At 52.0% G+C, this 19,765-nt stretch overlaps 1 protein-coding gene across 2 annotated transcripts in view; it reads left to right on the top strand.

Annotated features, from left to right (window-relative positions):
* ARHGAP39 (Rho GTPase activating protein 39) overlaps positions 1-19,765 on the top strand; it is a 232,103-nt gene that overhangs the window by 60,884 nt on the left and 151,454 nt on the right. For both annotated transcript variants that reach the window (XM_073577262.1, XM_073577261.1), the window contains exon 2: positions 2,662-3,096. In XM_073577262.1, the coding sequence (XP_073433363.1) occupies positions 2,662-3,096 (435 nt within the window). The remainder of the gene's footprint in view (positions 1-2,661; positions 3,097-19,765) is intronic.

Below are 19,765 nucleotides of genomic sequence, written 5' to 3'. Positions count from 1 at the left end.
AGCCACCCACAAAGATGGCCACACACTGGACCTCATCTTCACCCGCCTCTGCTCCCTATCTAACCTCTCTAACTCACCTCTTCCTCTCTCTGACCACAACCTTCTCACATTCTCTTCCCTCTAAACTCCATGTCTACAATCCCCACCCCACAAACTTTCACACCCTCGCAGGAATCTTAAACACCTTGACCTACACTCATTCTCTGAATCCCTCCTCCTATATAACACCACAATAGCTGTAGCTTTGGAATCCGCTGCCCCACTTACACATACCAAAACTCGCAAAATCAACAGACAGCCCTGGCACACCAGCCTGACCAAAGAGCTGAGGCAAGCTTCCAGGGCTGCTGAGCGCAGATGGAAAAGATCCCACTCCAACGAGCACTTCATCGCATTCAAACAGTCCCTCACTACTTTCAAGACCACACTCGCCACAGCTAAACAAACCTACTTCTCATCTCTCATATCCTCCCTGTCTCACAACCCTAAACAGTTATTCAACACCTTCAATTCTCTCCTCCGCCCCCCAGCACCTCCTCCCTCCCCACTCATCTCAGCTGAAGACTTTGCCTCATTTTTCAAGCAGAAGATTAATAACTGAGACAGTTTTGGTCAACAACCCCCAGAGCCCTTCCTCCCAACTTCCCAGCCCTCCACCTTCAAAACCAACTTCTCCACCATTACAGAAGATCGACTCTCCACTCTACACTCAAGATCACATCTCACCACCTGTGCACTCGACCCGATCCCATCCCACTTCACCTCAAACCTCACCACAGTCTTCATCCCAACCCTAACCCATCTCTTCAACCTATCACTAACAACTGGTGTTTTCCCCTCAAGCTTTAAACATGCCTCCATCACACCTATCCTCAAAAAGCCCTCTCTTGACCCATCCTCTGTATCTAGCTATCGCCTTATATCACTTCTCCCCTACGCCTCCAAGCTACTGGAACAACACGTCTACCTTGAACTGTCCTCCCATCTCTCTTCTTGCTCCCTCTTCAACCGCTTACAATCTGGCTTCCGGTCACACCACTCCACTGAAACTGCCCTTACTAAGGTCACCAATGACCTCTTAACCGCCAAGAGCAAGCGACACTACTCTGTCCTCCTTCTCCTGGACCTGTCGGCTGCCTTTGACACAGTGGACCATTCCCTATTATTACAGACCCTCTCATCCCTCGGCATCACAGACTTGGCCTTATCCTGGATCTCATCATACCTAACAGACCGGACATTCAGCGTCTCCCACTCACACACCACCTCCTCACCTCGCCCCCTATCTGTCGGAGTCCCACAAGGTTCAGTCCTTGGGCCCCTGCTGTTCTCTATTTACACCTTTGGCCTGGGACAGCTCATAGAATCTCATGGCTTTCAGTATCATCTCTACGCTGACGACACACAGATCTACATCTCTGGACCAGATATCACCTCCCTACTAACCAGAATCCCTCAATGTCTGTCCACTATTTCATCCTCCTTCTCCGCTAGATTTCTGAAACTCAACATGGACAAAACAGAATAAATCAACTTTCCCCCATCTCACGTGGCCCCCCAACAGACCTATCCATTAAAGTAAACGGCTGCCCACTCTCCCCAGTCCCACAAGCTCGCTGCCTCGGGGTAATCCTTGACGCTGATCTCTCCTTCAAACCACATATCCAAGCCCTTTCCACTTCCTGCCGACTTCAACTCAAAAATATTTCACGAATCCGTTCATTCCTCACCCAAGAATCTGCAAAAACCCTAGTCCATGCCCTCATCATCTCTCGCCTTCACTACTGCAACCTCCTGCTCTGTGGCCTCCCCTCAAACACTCTCGCACCCCTCCAATCTATTCTAAACTCTGCTGCCCGACTAATCCACCTGTCCCCCCGCTATTCCTCAGCTTCTCCCCTCTGTCAATCCCTTCACTGGCTCCCAATTGCCCAGAGACTCAATTACAAAACCCTAACCATGATATACAAAGCAATCCACAACCTGTCTCCTCCATACATCTGTGACCTCGTTTCCCGGTACTTTCCTGCACGCAACCTCCGATCCTCACAAGATCTCCTTCTCTACTCCCCTCTTATCTCCTCTTCCCACAATCGCATACAAGATTTCTCTCGCGCATCACCCCTACTCTGGAACTCTCTACCACAGCATATCAGACTCTCACCTACCATCGAAACCTTCAAAAAGAGCTTGAAGACCGACCTCTTCCGACAAGCCTATAACCTGCAGTAACCACCGATCGACCAAACCGCTGCATGACCAGCTCTACCCTCACCTACTTTATCCTCACCCATCCCTTGTAGATTGTGAGCCCTCGCGGGCAGGGTCCTCTCTCCTCCTGTACCAGTTATGACTTGTATTGCTTAAGATTATTGTACTTGTTTTTATGTATACCGCTCCTCACATGTAAAGCGCCATGGAAAAAATGGCGCTATAACAATAAATAATAATAATAATAATAAATGATGGCATACTGCAGTACTGAGCAGTGGACCAGGGAATGCAACTCTGGGATGAGATAAATACTAGCTAGAAAGTAACAGCATGGATAGCAGTACTGAGCAGTGCGGCGTCTCCACGTGCTGCTCAGGATCGTAGATATGTAGAAATGTGAGGTGAAGCCATTAGAGATTAAATTGTTGTTTTTTTTTTCCTTTTTAGGCTGGAATGGGTAGAAATCATCGAGCCCCGGACCCGGGAATGCATGTACGCCAACCTGATCACTGGGGAGTGCGTCTGGGATCCTCCGTCCGGCGTCCGGATAAAACGGACCAACGAGAACCAGTGGTGGGAACTGTTCGACCCCAATACGTCCCGATTCTACTACTACAACGCCAGCACCCAGAGGACCGTCTGGCATCGGCCACAAAACTGTGATATTATCCCTCTAGCCAAACTACAGACCCTGAAACAGAACACCGAGTCCCCGAGAGCGTCCACCGAAAACAGCCCGGGCCGGGGCAGCACCATCAGCAGGGAAGGAAGCACCAGCTCGTCCCTGGAGCAGGAGCTGGACGGAGGCGACAAGTGCCCCGAGCAAGTGAAGGCCAACCGCCATTCAGCCCCCTACTTTGTGGTGAAGGAGGACTCGGACAGGTGAGAGCGGGCTCCGAGCTGGACTACTGGGGCCATGTGGTGCGGCCGGTCACCTCTGTGGGTGGCATTGGTGTCCAGCCCAATTTTATAGAGGGCGAGGGTGTACGGAGCAGGCTGTGGAGTTTAGTCCCCTCCATACGGGGCAATGGCCGGCTGGGTTACAGCCAGGCTCCACTTACTGCAGAGTGTACAACAAGGACAACTTAAAAGTAATGTCACATATCTACAGTATGTATAAAATATGCAAAAAATGAAGCGAGGCGCTGCGGAAGGCCGTCATTGTCACTCCATGCTGCTTTTTAGTCATCTCCATAGACACCTATGGGGCTGAATAAGTGAAAAGTAAAGAAAAAAAACTTAAGAAGATTTAAGAAAAGCCTAAAAGCTGGAATCACTGCATTCACCCATCCAAAACTATAGGAACCCATATACACACACAGGGCGGTCTGTCAAAATATAAGATTAACCCGGTAGGACAGAAAAATGATTAAAAAACACTCCATTTTTTTACCATTTCACCCCCTTTTTCCCAGCACATTATACAGTAAAGTGAACGGCGTTAATCAAATCTTCCTATCGTTTCATAAAAACCATTTGTGCCGCGGTTGGCGATGTGGACAGGAAAATAAAAATGTGATGTCTCCTGTAAGAAGGGGAGCAAAAAACAAGAGAAGAGCCATCTGCTCCCCACCACACGCTGAACATGACCCTACGGTAGGTGCCACATCGTGCACGCTCGGTCCCTGTACTCCGCCGGTTACCTGCGGGTGCGGCTGTGGAGGCTGACGCTGCAGTCCAGCCTCCCCCCCTGCAGCCTCTGTTGTTGTATATGGATTTATACCAGGATCCGCCAGCAGCACAAACGTCACAGATCTTTTCATTTCCACCTTGTGACCATTTTTCATGTCTTTTCGTAAGTGAAGTATTTTCAGGTCCAGATGTATGATTGTAGTGACCCGTGTAAATGCTGCACAATGAGGGGGCAGCACAGCGCGCTGTATCAGTCCCTGGTTCCCGCCTGCCTGTGACCCAGGCTTCTCTATAACCTTTCAGCCCAGTCATGGCGTGGTGACCCGGGCTCCACTATAACCTCTCAGCACAGTCATGGCGCTGTGACCCAGGCTCCGCTATAACCTTTCAGCACAGTCATGGCGCGGTGACCCGGGCTCCACTATAACCTTTCAGCCCAGTCATGGCGCTGTGACCCAGGCTCCACTATAACCTTTCAGCACAGTCATGGCGTGGTGACCCGGGCTCCACTATAACCTTTCAGCCCAGTCATGGCGCTGTGACCCAGGCTCCACTATAACCTTTCAGCCCAGTCATGGCGTGGTGACCCGGGCTCCACTATAACCTTTCAGCACAGTCATGGCGCTGTGACCCAGGCTCCACTATAACCTTTCAGCACAGTCATGGCGCGGTGACCCGGGCTCCACTATAACCTTTCAGCACAGTCATGGCGTGGTGACCCGGGCTCCACTATAACCTTTCAGCACAGTCATGGCGCGGTGACCCAGGCTCCGCTCTAACCTTTCAGCCCAGTCATGGCGCGGTGACCCGGGCTCCGCTCTAACCTTTCAGCACAGTCATGGCGCGGTGACCCGGGCTCCACTATAACCTTTCAGCACAGTCATGGCGCGGTGACCCAGGCTCCATTATAACCTTTCAGCACAGTCATGTTGCGGTGACCCGGGCTCCGCTCTAACCTTTCAGCACAGTCATGTTGCGGTGACCTGGGCTCCACTATAACCTTTCAGCACAGTCATGGCGCTGTGACCCAGGCTGCACTATAACCTTTCAGCACAGTCATGTTGCGGTGACCCGGGCTCCGCTGTAACCTTTCAGCACAGTCATGTTGCGGTGACCCAGGCTCCACTATAACCTTTCAGCACAGTCATGTTGCGGTGACCCGGGCTCCACTCTAACCTTTCAGCACAGTCATGTTGCGGTGACCCGGGCTCCACTATAACCTTTCAGCACTGTCAGGGTGCGGTGACCCGGGCTCCGCTCTAACCTTTCAGCACAGTCATGTTGCGGTGACCCGGGCTCCGCTCTAACCTTTCAGCACAGTCATGTTGCGGTGACCCGGGCTCCACTATAACCTTTCAGCACAGTCATGGCGCGGTGACCCGGGCTCCACTATAACCTTTCAGCACAGTCATGGCGCGGTGACCCAGGCTCCACTATAACCTTTCAGCACAGTCATGGCGCGGTGACCCGGGCTCCACTATAACCTTTCAGCACTGTCAGGGTGCGGTGACCCGGGCTCCGCTCTAACCTTTCAGCACAGTCATGGCGCGGTGACCCGGGCTCCACTATAACCTTTCAGCACAGTCATGTTGCGGTGACCCGGGCTCCACTATAACCTTTCAGCACAGTCATGGCGCTGTGACCCAGGCTGCACTATAACCTTTCAGCACAGTCCTGGCACGGTGACCCGGGCTGCACTATAACCTTTCAGCACAGTCATGTTGCGGTGACCCGGGCTCCACTATAACCTTTCAGCACAGTCATGGCGCTGTGACCCAGGCTGCACTATAACCTTTCAGCACAGTCATGGCGCTGTGACCCAGGCTGCACTATAACCTTTCAGCACAGTTATGGCACGGTGACCTGGGCTCCACTATAACCTATCTGCACAGTCATGGCGTGGTGACCTGTGCAGAATCCCAGCAATAATCATTCGAGTACTGTACACATGTCATGAAATTGTCATAAACAGCGCCACACCGGTGTCTGGTTGTGTCTGGTAGAGCAGCTTCTCTCCTTAGCACTTAATAGAGCGCAGCCACAGAACCAATGGACGAGGAGCCCTGTTCTGGAAGAAAAAACTGGCAGCCGCATACGGACTGACCCTACTGGATCTGCAAAATGTCACCCTGCGATTCTGCGTCAGAGACTAAGCACTGGGGGTAAAAAAGTCAGGTGGCTGCCAATCAATGCTGGGAACTGTGGTCTCCCAATAGCTATAACATCGAGGTTGCTGGCTCCTGGTGTATACCAGCATTGCTATAAAGCATACGACCTGAAAAACTGAAATCAGTCCCCCCCCTGTTACCAGGACCGCACCTGCCATCTCTGGGGTTTTCTCTTCTTTTCACGCAGTCATTTGCAGATAACGCGCTGATGCCTCCGGGCGACTTCTTCAGAGACGCGTTGAGCTCGTGATCGTGACGAATGCGACAACCTCATACTGTGCATCACTAGGGAGGACGCCTGTCATGTGCCCGTAATGGAGAGAGAAGATGAAGGGGGACGGGCGGATTACATCCCACAATTACACATTCTTTGACCGTCAAGCGATCACCTACTGTAGGGATATAGCTCATTTGTATTTGGCAGCATTCACACAGGCACACAGTTTCTTGTTCAAACAGGATGGTTTATTAACTCTATAAAGTTACAGCAGAAAGTAATGAAAAAAAATTGTTCATACAACAGAATGAGAAACAGCAGTCCAATACTCTGTCTCTTACAGAGTCTAAGCAACTTACACAGGTCCTCCAACTCGCATCCACAGACCCAAATACCAGAGATGTCTGCACCTCCACTTCCAGACAAGGAATGAACAGCTCAGCTGTCCTTATAAATCAGCTGTACCTCCTTGATTGAAGGGTGGGAATGACTAGTTCTGTCCATATCATCTAATCATTCATAACAAACCTGGCCCCATATATTGGTTCTATTAACTATCTCCGCGCCTCCTATCCAGGATTCTGCCAGCTGCTTGTCTACATACCCTCCCCTTCTGCCCAAAGCTGCGCGCTGGACATTTTCATCCAATCAATCATGAATCCCATCAAAGTTTGACCAAGCCGTTATGACATACCTGGTAGAGCTTCCTTTTCTCTAGCAAACTTCCACGACAGCATAGGAGGTTGTCTCCACGCCCTAATGGGGGACAGGAAGTTCGAGAGGTTAAAAGGTCCCACCCACCTCCCTCTCACCAGTGTCTTTCCTGTCCCCCATGGGGCATGGAGAGGTTCGGTATGCTGTGTGGCCGGCTGCTGCAGCATACCTGTTATCCTAAGCCGGGCAGTGGTGGTCGGTGGCGCTGCCTCCCCTCCTCCAGACTGCTCCCGTCTTCTTAGAATTCGGGACTGTTCCTGGCCCACCCGCGCTCTCCCAGGGGAAGTAAAGCGGGCCAGTGATCCCCGACCGGAGGCCTCCCGCAGCTCTCCGGTCTCTCCTCCTCCTGCCGTGCGTCGTGCGGTGACCCGGAAGTGACGTCACGCACGGTCACTTCCGGGGTATGTCTGAACACTTCCTGTCATGGCGGCCCCCATTCAGCTGCCGGCGCGTGGAGCTCGCCAGCATCCGCTGTGCCTGCTCCAGGACCCAGGGAGGAGGAGGGGGAAAAAATGAAAAATCTGCGCTGAGGGCGGGGTTAACCCCTTATTAACCTGCCGGAAGACGCCGACAGGTAAGACGAAATCCTCTGTCAGCATGGACGGTTCTTCCTGCCCTGCGTCTGCAGAGCCCATCGCTGCCCCAGCCACAGTGAGTGTTACCTGGGGTGGGTCCTAGTGGTGCGGTCCTGGGATAGAGGTCCTCAAAATGCTTCTCCCCCTTTTTTATAGGGAGAAAAGTCTGCCCACAAAAGCACCAATACCACCAGCAAGTCAGCCAAATGTGCCATATGCAGTGCAAAGCTTCCCTCAAATTGAGTGAAAAAACTGTGTCAGGCTTGCACGGACAGGGTGGTCAGGGCTGAGCACCCGTCACTAATTGACGAAATCCGCAGCCTGGTTACTCATCAGGTCCAGACCTCTCTGGCTGCCCTGTCTCCCCCCCCCCACCTCCTCCGATTGTAGGCTCCCCATCCCCAAAAAGACGAAAAAATACAAATAGAGGACTCGAAATCCGAATCAGAGAGGTCATATAATTCAGGCTCCGAGAGTTGGGAACAACCGGGAACTTCCAAATCAGCCGAAACCAGGAGATGCCTCCTTTCTGTGGAATATGTGGAGGAGCTGGTCAGTGCTGTGCGGGCCACTATGGGCCCAGAGGACGAACCCGTTACTCAGTCAGCACAGGACCGCATGTTCGGAGGATTTCAGGGACCAAGACAAACAGATTTCCCAGTTCATAAGAGCATAGTAGACATGATCTCGTAGGAATGGGAGTACCCAGAGAAGCGCTACTCAGCCCCGTCGGAGCTCAGGCATAGATTCCCCCTGGAAGGAGAGGAGTTTAAATAAGACATCCCGAAGGTTGATGTCCAGGTGGTGAGAGTGGTGAAAAAGACTGTCCTTCCATTTGATGACGTGTCCCAGCTTAGAGACCCGATGGACCGTAAGGCAGAAAGCCTCCTAAGAAAAGCCTGGGAAACTTCTGCCTTATCCCTAAAATCAGGAATAGCGTCCACATGTGTCTCTAGGTCTCTCTTCCAATGGATAGAGGAACTAGAGAGTCATATTTCCCGGGGAACCTCAAGAGGTGACCTCCTTAACTCCCTTCCCATACTAGAGAGAGCTACAGGCTTCTTGGCCGATGCATCAATGGAGATGATCCGCTCTTCTGCCAGAGCCATGGTCCAGTCCAATTCTGCAAGACGGGCCCTTTGGCTTAAAACGTGGAGCGGGGACGTGACTTCCAAGGTTAAACTCTGTTCTTTACCCTTCAAGGGTGAACATGTCTAAAGTGCTTCCTGAGCAGAGGACCACAAAAAAGCGGCTTTTTCGAGCCCCCCCAGAATCAGTCATCCCAGCCGAGAGGCAAGGGAAAGACTGGAAGATGGAGTTATGCTAAGGGGAGAGGCAGGAACATCCTGGTCCCCCAGCAGCAGCAACAGCCACAAGAAAAACAATGACTCGACCCCGGTGGGGGGGGGAGGCTTTCGAGGTTTATTCACTCTTGGCAGATGATTTCCAACAGCCCCTGGGTCCTCAACGTGATCAGGGAGGGCCTGCTTCTAGAACTCGAATCCTTCCCCCCCCGCGGGGTATAAAAGTTACCTCCCTACCACCTCGGGAGACTCCAGCACTAAAAACTGGCATCCAGATCCTGCTACAATCAAACGCCATCTCTCCGGTCCCTGTGGAGGAACGGGGAAGAGGCATTATTCCAGACTGTTCCTAGTGAGACTAGTGAGAAAACCCACAGGAGAGGCAAGAAGAATAATAAATCTGAAGGGCCTCAACCGACACATCGTATATCACAGATTCAAGATGGAGTCGGTGAAGACCGCTATTCTTCTGATAGGGCTGTCTCACTTCATGGCAACCATAGACTTAAAGGATGCCTATTTTTCACATCCCCATACATCTTTCTCACAGGAAGTATCTGAGGTTTGAGATCCGCCAGGGTTCAGAAGTCAGGCACTATCAGTACAACGTGCTTCCCTTTGGGATATCCTCTGCCCCTCGAGTATTTTCCAAGATTATGGCAGAGCTTCTGCCATAATTTGTGGGACTGGAGTGGCCCTGCGCCCAAAGCACTGACTGAATGCAGGAGGTCATTGACCCTAGTATAGACATGGCTGACCTGAGGGTTGGGGACCTTTGCTCCCTGAAACTTGAGATCCTTGATATTATGGACCTCTGATGTTCCTCTGGGAGGAAGGTCATTTGTTTTCTTGAATCTAGGAGGATTCCTAAGAATTTTATCTCCTGGGAAGGCTGGATCTGTGACTTTTTTATATTCAGGATCCACCCCAATGATTGAAGAATACTCAGGATTTGAGTCACCTGGCTTTCCAGGATCTGGTAGGAGGCTCCTATTATCAGCAGGTCGTCCAGGTAGGGCACAATGCATATGCCCTGCCCTCTGATGTGGGACACAGATTTCAGTAGTAAGTGGATAAATTGGTCCACCACCGTTCTTTCCACCATCTGTGCTGGAGATCAGGTCTCGGGCTGCAGCCATTTTTGCACCAGGTGTTAAAGGTCGAACATCTGGGACAGAGGAGCCTTGTACCTTTGGGAGTGCCAGAGGTGAACCCTTTGCGCCCAGACTGCCAGAATTACACCCAAACTTGCCATCCACACCTTCTGCTTGCCATACTCCTTGGCATCCTGCAGGGTAAGGTCATAATACACCTTCTATGGTTCCCCATTAGGATACGGCTCCAGGACCTCCACCTATTGGGGCAGTTTCTCTCTGTCTGCCACCCTCTCAAATACCGTCAGGAAAGTCTCGACGTCGTCCTTCAGAGCCATTATGTGCAAGGCCTCCCATTCTCATATTTGGCAGCGTTCTCACAGGCCTGCAATTTCTTGTCCCAACAGGAAAGTTTAATAACGCCATAAACTTCCTTTCTGCAGAATGAGAAACAGAACTGCTCAGCTGCTAAATATTGACAGCTCAATACTCGGCCTCTTACAGAGTCTAAGCAATTTACATAGGTCCTCCGCCCAGGCGTACCCAGGTCCTCCGCCCAGGCGTACCCAGGTCCTCCGCCCAGGCGTACCCAGGTCCTCCGCCCAGGCGTACCCAGGTCCTCCGCCCAGGCGTACCCAGGTCCTCCGCCCAGGCGTACCCAGGTCCTCCGCCCAGGCGTACCCAGGTCCTCCGCCCAGGCGTACCCAGGTCCTCCGCCCCGGCGTACCCAGGTCCTCCGCCCCGGCGTACCCAGGTCCTCCGCCCCGGCGTACCCAGGTCCTCCGCCCCGGCGTACCCAGGTCCTCCGCCCCGGCGTACCCAGGTCCTCCGCCCCGGCGTACCCAGGTCCTCCGCCCCGGCGTACCCAGGTCCTCCGCCCCGGCGTACCCAGGTCCTCCGCCCCGGCGTACCCAGGTCCTCCGCCCCGGCGTACCCAGGTCCTCCGCCCCGGCGTACCCAGGTCCTCCGCCCCGGCGTACCCAGGTCCTCCGCCCCGGCGTACCCAGGTCCTCCGCCCCGGCGTACCCAGGTCCTCCGCCCCGGCGTACCCAGGTCCTCCTCCCCGGCGTACCCAGGTCCTCCTCCCCGGCGTACCCAGGTCCTCCTCCCCGGCGTACCCAGGTCCTCCTCCCCGGCGTACCCAGGTCCTCCGCCCCGGCGTACCCAGGTCCTCCGCCCCGGCGTACCCAGGTCCTCCGCCCCGGCGTACCCAGGTCCTCCGCCCCGGCGTACCCAGGTCCTCCGCCCCGGCGTACCCAGGTCCTCCGCCCCGGCGTACCCAGGTCCTCCGCCCCGGCGTACCCAGGTCCTCCGCCCCGGCGTACACAGGTCCTCCGCCCCGGCGTACACAGGTCCTCCGCCCCGGCGTACACAGGTCCTCCGCCCCGGCGTACACAGGTCCTCCGCCCCGGCGTACACAGGTCCTCCGCCCCGGCGTACACAGGTCCTCCGCCCCGGCGTACACAGACCCAAATACCAGAGGTTTCTGCACCTCCACTCCTAGGCAAGGAATGAACATCTCAGCTGTCCTTTTAAACCAGCTGCACCTCCTGGATTGGAGGGTGGGATTGACTAGTTCTGTCCATCTCATCTAGTCATTACTAGCAAACCTCCCCCCATATATTGGTCCCATTAACCCTCTCTGCGCCTCCTATCCAGGATTCTGCCAGCTGCTTCTCTTCACTACATTAAAAGTGATTCCAGGAACTTCTGACTTGACGTAGTGGTGTGAGAGATTGAGCTGTTGGCGGTGTCCGACCCTGGCGTCACGCTGCCTGACCATGTCGGTGATGGGAGCGATCACCTTTGAGATTGTTGTTGATTACTTGGGACTGTGACCCTTATTTCACGAAGATCAGTGCAGATCCCAATTCTCTGGACCCAGAGATGGAGTGGAAGATGGAACCTGTGTGACCCTGTCTGAGGATGGGCCTCCAGTGGAGGGTGGTTGTCTCCTGTCCACAAGGTGTATGATAATTGTCAGAATGGTATTGACCCGTGCCGATCTCCAGGCCCTCTGCTTTCCAGTGGACTAGCGGGTTGGACATTTGTCCTACTGCTCAGTTCCAGTCTATCACAGTGATGAGGACAGTGATGAGGACAGCCCCGGACAGCCTCGTCCTTTTCTGGGTATCTTCAGCATCATAAGCCTGGAGTGACCTTGTTCATGTCCTACACTGCTCCATCCACACCCCGCTGACTGTGGCTCTGCATTATGGATGTGTCACATGTAGGACCTGATACAAGTCCTACAGGTTATAAACCTAATTCATCTGCAGCTGGTCGGTCGTGCTGTGCTCACAGTGCAGATCTCGTCACATGAGCCTGCCCCATTATAGGAGGCAGCAGTGCAATCAGTATATTCCCACTCATATCCTTGTCCTCTTCGCCTCGTGTCTCCTCCCCGCCCCATGCCTCCTCAACCCATGCCACCTCCTCCCTGCCTTGCCCCTCCTCCTTGACCTGGGCCTCCTCCGCGACGCATGACTCCATGGCTCCTCCGCGCCCCGCGTCTCCTCCTCACCCTGCTGGACCCTGTTGGATCCAGTCCACAGTACTAGAGCGGGGGCTTTTTATAATTCTCCACACTCATACAAATCGTCACAATTGCGTCACAGCTCATTGTGGGCCGGCTTCTGGTGTTAGACGTATACACTTTGAGGGCATCTATGAGAGCAGAAACATTCATTACCATGGGAAACGAGCGCCGCAGTCGTGTAAATGACGCTGGCTGTGGGATGACGTCTGACGTTTTCCGCATCTTCACCTTTTATCAGATTACTTTGCGCCCCTGAAATACCCCTGACGTCATCGTCCATAGCACCCAGCGTGCTGGTACCGGCCGGCCGTATGAAGGGGTGGGACGAGCCCTATAATAGACGGACACACGCTGTAGGCGCTCTGTGGGTTTGTGCCCACAGGTTGGATATGCAGCACATCCCCGTCTGGATGGACATTCGCTGCGTGGTATGGTAGTGGGCTGTAACTCAGGTGGTCTGCGGGGTCAGCTGACGGCGCTGTGGATGTGGTTCCGCGGTGCGGTGATTCATCATGATCTTCACCACGGATTTAACTTCCTAAAGCGGAAGGAGAAATCTGCTGTAAATTCTCAGCGAAATCCGGGCAACTTGGTCTAAAACTTGTGGCTGCTAATTTCTTGCAGATTCTGCCCCAATATGTACGGTATTACTGTCAGCGCAGTCTGCACATGGTCTGATGCTCCCACGGGGGAAACGTGGCAAAAACCGAACAGCCCCATTAAAGACAGGGAGTCCCTCCGGCACGTGTCCCTCCGGCTTGTGTCCCTCATAGGGCCCATCTGTCTCTTGCAATATTTCCTACAGCAGAACAACAGATCTTGCGATGCCTGTGTGACCGCGGCCGTACATGGTCAGATTCTGTGTGAACGCGGCCATACATGGTCAGATTCTGTGTGAACGCGGCCATACATGATCAGATTCTGTGTGAACGCGGCCATACATGGTCAGATTCTGTGTGAACGCGGCCGTACATGGTCAGATTCTGTGTGAACGCGGCCGTACATGGTCAGATTCTGTGTGAACGCGGCCGTACATGGTCAGATTCTGTGTGAACGCGGCCGTACATGGTCAGATTCTGTGTGAACGCGGCCGTACATGGTCAGATTCTGTGTGAACGCGGCCGTACATGGTCAGATTCTGTGTGAACGCGGCCGTACATGGTCAGATTCTGTGTGAATGCGGCCATACATGGTCAGATTCTGTGTGAACGCGGCCGTACATGGTCAGGTTCTGTTAGATGTTGTGGCTTTCTTTGACCTTGCTCTTTGTGTATCAAGAGTGGAGGCTCCAGGGAGGTCACAGTCATTGGATCCTGGCAAATGTTTGTGATAGCCTGTGTAAAGGGTTATCTCTTATCTACTGGATCCCAGTCGTCGGACCCCCAGAAATCCTGAGATCGGGGCTTGGTAACCCCAAAAATGAGACTTTGCATCAGTCCCGTAGACAATAAGTGTGGGGGGCCGAGTATATGCACCACCGCATTTAGGACAAGGTTTGGAGGGACGCGGGTTCGCCCGTTTGGAGGGACGCGGGTTCGCCCGTTTGGAGGGACGCGGGTTCGCCCGTTTGGAGGGACGCGGGTTCGCCCGTTTGGAGGGACGCGGGTTCGCCCGTTTGGAGGGACGCGGGTTCGCCCGTGTGGAGGGACGCGGGTTCGCCCGTGTGGAGGGACGCGGGTTCGCCCGTGTGGAGGGACGCGGGTTCGCCCGTGTGGAGGGACGCGGGTTCGCCCGTGTGGAGGGACGCGGGTTCGCCCGTGTGGAGGGACGCGGGTTCGCCCGTGTGGAGGGACGCGGGTTCGCCGGTTTGGAGGGACGCCGGTGTGGAGGGACGCGGGTTCGCCGGTGTGGAGGGACGCGGGTTCGCCGGTGTGGAGGGACGCGGGTTCGCCGGTGTGGAGGGACGCGGGTTCGCCGGTGTGGAGGGACGCGGGTTCGCCGGTGTGGAGGGACGCGGGTTCGCCGGTTTGGAGGGACGCGGGTTCGCCCGTGTGGAGAGACGCGGGTTCGCCCGTGTGGAGAGACGCGGGTTCGCCCGTGTGGAGGGACGCGGGTTCGCTCGTGTGGAGGGACGCGGGTTCGCCGGTTTGGAGGGACGCCGGTGTGGAGGGACGCGGGTTCGCCGGTGTGGAGGGACGCGGGTTCGCCGGTGTGGAGGGACGCGGGTTCGCCGGTGTGGAGGGACGCGGGTTCGCCGGTTTGGAGGGACGCGGGTTCGCCCGTGTGGAGAGACGCGGGTTCGCCCGTGTGGAGGGACGCGGGTTCGCTCGTGTGGAGGGACGCGGGTTCGCCCGTGTGGAGGGACGCGGGTTCGCCCGATTGTACAAACAGGCCAACCCGCGTCCGTCTCAACAGGCGTACCCGCGTCCGTCCAGATGCAGAGTTGCCCATTGAAACGCCCATGGCACGGAGTTACCCATTGGGACGGACTCAGTTCGGAGCCGCCGGTTTGGACGATCTGCTGTGACGGATGGCGGACATCTGTGTACTACAACGCCACTTGTAGTCAGAGACGGGGTAGTTTCCGGCTCCGTAGACTTCTGTGGGTGGTGAGTGTGGAGTCTCGCAGGGAGCGCAGCTTCTTACTTTCCTCCGCCGGTCTTGTCGGAGTCAGATCAACTGCGGCTCAGGAAAGAGCTGAGCTCCGTTTGCAGCCAATCGCCTTCTTTCTGCCATGTTTCCATGGTGATATTGATCACATTTTTCAGAGCCACAAGTGCCCCTGAGACACCGGCGGAAGGAGATGGGGCACGTACAGAGCCAGCAGGGGCGCTCCGCACTCACCGCAGGCTCATCTACTGATTGTGCCGCTCCCTAATATATTAGTATTGCCCAAACCCTTCCCATTTCCTGCACAAGCCGAACCTGAGACCAAGGGGCAAGGGAAAGGGGGTCCGCAGCACACAGACAAAGCTCATTAACCCATGATAACTATTTGCTGTAAAACCACAAGATTTTTGGCAGAGCACCAAAACCTTGATGTCTGAAAATATCACATGAGATGAGCCGTACAATGCTGGAGATAGGAGAGAGGAGCGCAATTGGTGGCAGAATAGTGAGTGCAGCTCTGGGGTATAATACAGGATGTAACTCAGGATCAGTAATGTAATGTATGTACACAGTGACTGCATCAGCAGAATAGTGAGTGCAGCTCTGGAGTATAATACAGGAGGTAACTCAGGATCAGTAACGTAATGTATGTACACAGTGACTGCACCAGCAGAATAGTGAGTGCAGCTCTGGAGTATAATACAGGATGTAACTCAGGATCAGTAACGTAATGTAATAATAATAATAATAATAATAATTTTTATTTATATAGCGCCAACATATTCCGCAGCACTTTACAATTAAGCGGGGACATGTACAGACAATAAATTCAATACAAGTTAAGACAATTCAAACAATGACATTAGGAGTGAGGTCCCTGCTCGCAAGCTTACAATCTACAAGGAAATGGGGGGACACAGTAGGTGAGAAATGCTTGTTAATTCAGGTCTGGCAATTATAATAGGGATTTTCATATAAAGCTGCATGATCCGGTCATCAGCCCGTGTGTTTAAGTGCAATAGACAAGTATCAAGTGCAGTTATGTGCATGAAGGGTGTGGAGACAGATGAATAGTAGGGTGCAGATTCAGAATAATATTTGGAAGGAGGGAACAGGGCAAAGTTAGCTTGCTGAGTAGTTGATGTGATAGGCTTCTTTGAAGAGATGGGTTTTCAAAGCGCGCTTGAATAGGTCAGGGCTAGGTATCAGTCTGATCGTCTGGGGAAGTGCATTCCAGAGAGCTGGAGCAGCACGAGAGAAGTCTTGGAGACGGAGGTGCGAGGTTCGGATTACGGGGGATGTTAGTCTTAGGTCATTTGTAGAACGGAGGGCACGTGTAGGGCGATAGACAGAGATGAGAGAGGAGATATAAGGCGGTGCAGAACAGTGGAGAGCTTTATGGGTGAGAGAGATGAGTTTATACTGGACCCTGTAGCGAATAGGTAGCCAGTGTAATGACTGGCACAAGATGGAGGCATCGGTGAAGCGGCTGGACAGAAATATGACCCTGGCTGCCGCATTCAAGATGGATTGGAGAGGAGAAAGTTTGGTAAGAGGGAGACCGATCAGAAGAGAGTTGCAGTAGTCCAGGCGAGAATGAATAAGAGCGACAGTAAGAGTCTTAGCAGTTTCAAAGGTGAGAAAAGGTCGGATTCTGGAGATGTTTTTAAGATGCAGGTGACAAGAGCGACTGAGTGATCGGATGTACGGAGTAAAGGAAAGTTCAGTGTCGAATATGACCCCAAGACAGCGGGCATGCTGCTTGGGAGTTATGGTTGAACCCTCCAGGGTTATTTCGATGTTAGGTAGAGTGAGGTTAGTAGAGGGGAGAAACACAAGAAGTTCAGTTTTAGAGAGATTTAGTTTCAGATAGAGGGAGGACATGATGCTAGAGACAGCAGACAGACAATCCTTGGTATTTTGAATTAGGGTAGGGGTGATGTCAGGGGAAGAAGTGTATAATTGGGTGTCATCAGCATAGAGATGATACTGGAACCCAAATCTGCTGATTGTTTGTCCAATAGGACAAACTGTGTAATGTATGTGTAATGTATGTGTAATGTGTAATTACTGTGTAATGTATGTACACAGTGACTGCACCAGCAGAATAGTGAGTGCAGCTCTGGAGTATAATACAGGACGTAACTCAGGATCAGTAATGTAATGTATGTACACAGTGACTGCACCAGCAGAATAGTGAGCGCAGCTTTGGAGTATAATACAGGATGTAACTCAGGATCAGTAATGTAATGTATGTACACAGTGACTGCACCAGCAGAATAGTGAGTGCAGCTCTGGGGTATAATACAGGAGGTAACTCAGGATCAGTAATGTAATGTATGTACACAGTGACTGCACCAGCAGAATAGTGAGTGCAGCTCTGGAGTATAATACAGGAGGTAACTCAGGATCAGTAATGTATGTACACAGTGATTGCACACGCAGAATAGTGAGTGCAGCTCTGGAGTATAATACAGGATGTAACTCAGGATCAGTAATGCAATGTATGTATACAGTGACTGCACCAGCAGAATAGTGAGTGCAGCTCTGGAGTATAATACAGGAGGTAACTCGGGATCAGTAATGTGTGTACACAGTGACTGCACCAGCAGAATAGTGAGTGCAGCTCTGGGATATAATACAGGATGTAACTCAGGATCAGTAATGTATGTACACAGTGATTGCACCAGCAGAATAGTGAGTGCAGCTCTGCAGTATAATACAGGATGTAACTCAGGATCAGTAGTGTAATGTGTGTACACAGTGACTGCACAGCAGAACAGTGAGTGCAGCTCTGGAGTATAATACAGGAGGTAACTCAGGATCAGTAATGTATGTACACAGTGATTGCACACGCAGAATAGTGAGTGCAGCTCTGGGATATAATACAGGATGTAACTCAGGATCAGTAATGTAATGTATGTACACAGTGACTGCACCAGCAGAATAGTGAGTGCAGCTCTGCAGTATAATACAGGATGTAACTCAGGATCAGTAGTGTAATGTGTGTACACAGTGACTGCACAGCAGAACAGTGAGTGCAGCTCTGGAGTATAATACAGGAGGTAACTCAGGATCAGTAATGTATGTACACAGTGATTGCACACGCAGAATAGTGAGTGCAGCTCTGGAGTATAATACAGGATGTAACTCAGGATCAGTAATGCAATGTATGTATACAGTGACTGCACCAGCAGAATAGTGAGTGCAGCTCTGGAGTATAATACAGGATGTAACTCAGGATCAGTAATGTAATGTATGTACACAGTGACTGCACCAGCAGAATAGTGAGTGCAGCTCTGGGATATAATACAGGATGTAACTCAGGATCAGTAATGTAATGTATGTACACAGTGATTGCACAAGCAGAATAGTGAGTGCAGCTCTCGAGTGTAATACAGGATGTAACTCAGGATCAGTAATGTAATGTATGTACACAGTGACTGCACCAGCAGAATAGTGAGTGCAGCTCTGGGGTATAATACAGGATGCAACTCAGGATCAGTAATGTATGTACACAGTGACTGCACCAGCAGAATAGTGAGTGCAGCTCTGGGGTATAATACAGGATGCAACTCAGGATCAGTAATGTATGTACACAGTGACTGCACCAGCAGAATAGTGAGTGCAGCTCTGAAGTATAATACAGGAGGTAACTCAGGATCAGTAATGTGTGTACACAGTGACTGCACCAGCAGAATAGTGAGTGCAGCTCTGGGATATAATACAGGATGTAACTCAGGATCAGTAATGTATGTACACAGTGATTGCACCAGCAGAATAGTGAGTGCAGCTCTGCAGTATAATACAGGATGTAACTCAGGATCAGTAATGTAATGTATGTACACAGTGACTGCACCAGCAGAATAGTGAGTGCAGCTCTGGAGTATAATACAGGAGGTAACTCAGGATCAGTAATGTATGTACACAGTGATTGCACCAGCAGAATAGTGAGTGCAGCTCTGGGATATAATACAGAATGTAACTCAGGATCAGTAATGTAATGTATGTACACAGTGATTGCACCAGCAGAATAGTGAGCACAACTCTGGGGTATAATACAGGAGGTAACTCAGGATCAGTAATGTATGTACACAGTGACTGCACCAGCAGAATAGTGAGTGCAGCTCTGTAGTATAATACAGGATGTAACTCAGGATCAGTAATGTAATGCGTGTACACAGTGACTGCACCAGCAGAATAGTGAGTGCAGCTCTGGGATATAATACAGGATGTAACTCAGGATCAGTTATGTAATATATGTACACAGTGACTGCACCAGCAGAACAGTGAGTGCAGCTCTGCAGTATAATACAGGATGTAACTCAGGATCAGTAATATATGTACACAGTGATTGCACCAGCAGAATAGTGAGTGCAGCTCTGCAGTATAATACAGGATGTAACTCAGGATCAGTAATGTAATGTATGTACACAGTGATTGCACCAGCAGAATAGTGAGCCCAGCTCTGGAGTATAATACAGGAGGTAACTCAGGATCAGTAATGTATGTACACAGTGACTGCACCAGCAGAATAGTGAGTGCAGCTCTGTAGTATAATACAGGATGTAACTCATGATCAGTAAGGTAATGCGTGTACACAGTGACTGCACCAGCAGAATAGTGAGTGCAGCTCTGGGATATAATACAGGATGTAACTCAGGATCAGTTATGTAATATATGTACACAGTGACTGCACCAGCAGAACAGTGAGTGCAGCTCTGCAGTATAATACAGGATGTAACTCAGGATCAGTAA

The sequence above is a fragment of the Dendrobates tinctorius genome, unplaced genomic scaffold (assembly GCF_039654945.1).
Source record: "Dendrobates tinctorius isolate UK_male_01 unplaced genomic scaffold, ASM3965494v1 ptg000055l, whole genome shotgun sequence".
Lineage (NCBI taxonomy): Eukaryota > Metazoa > Chordata > Amphibia > Anura > Dendrobatidae > Dendrobates > Dendrobates tinctorius.
Note: the sequence above shows the minus strand (reverse complement) of the source record. Positions and strands in the feature narration are given on the sequence as shown.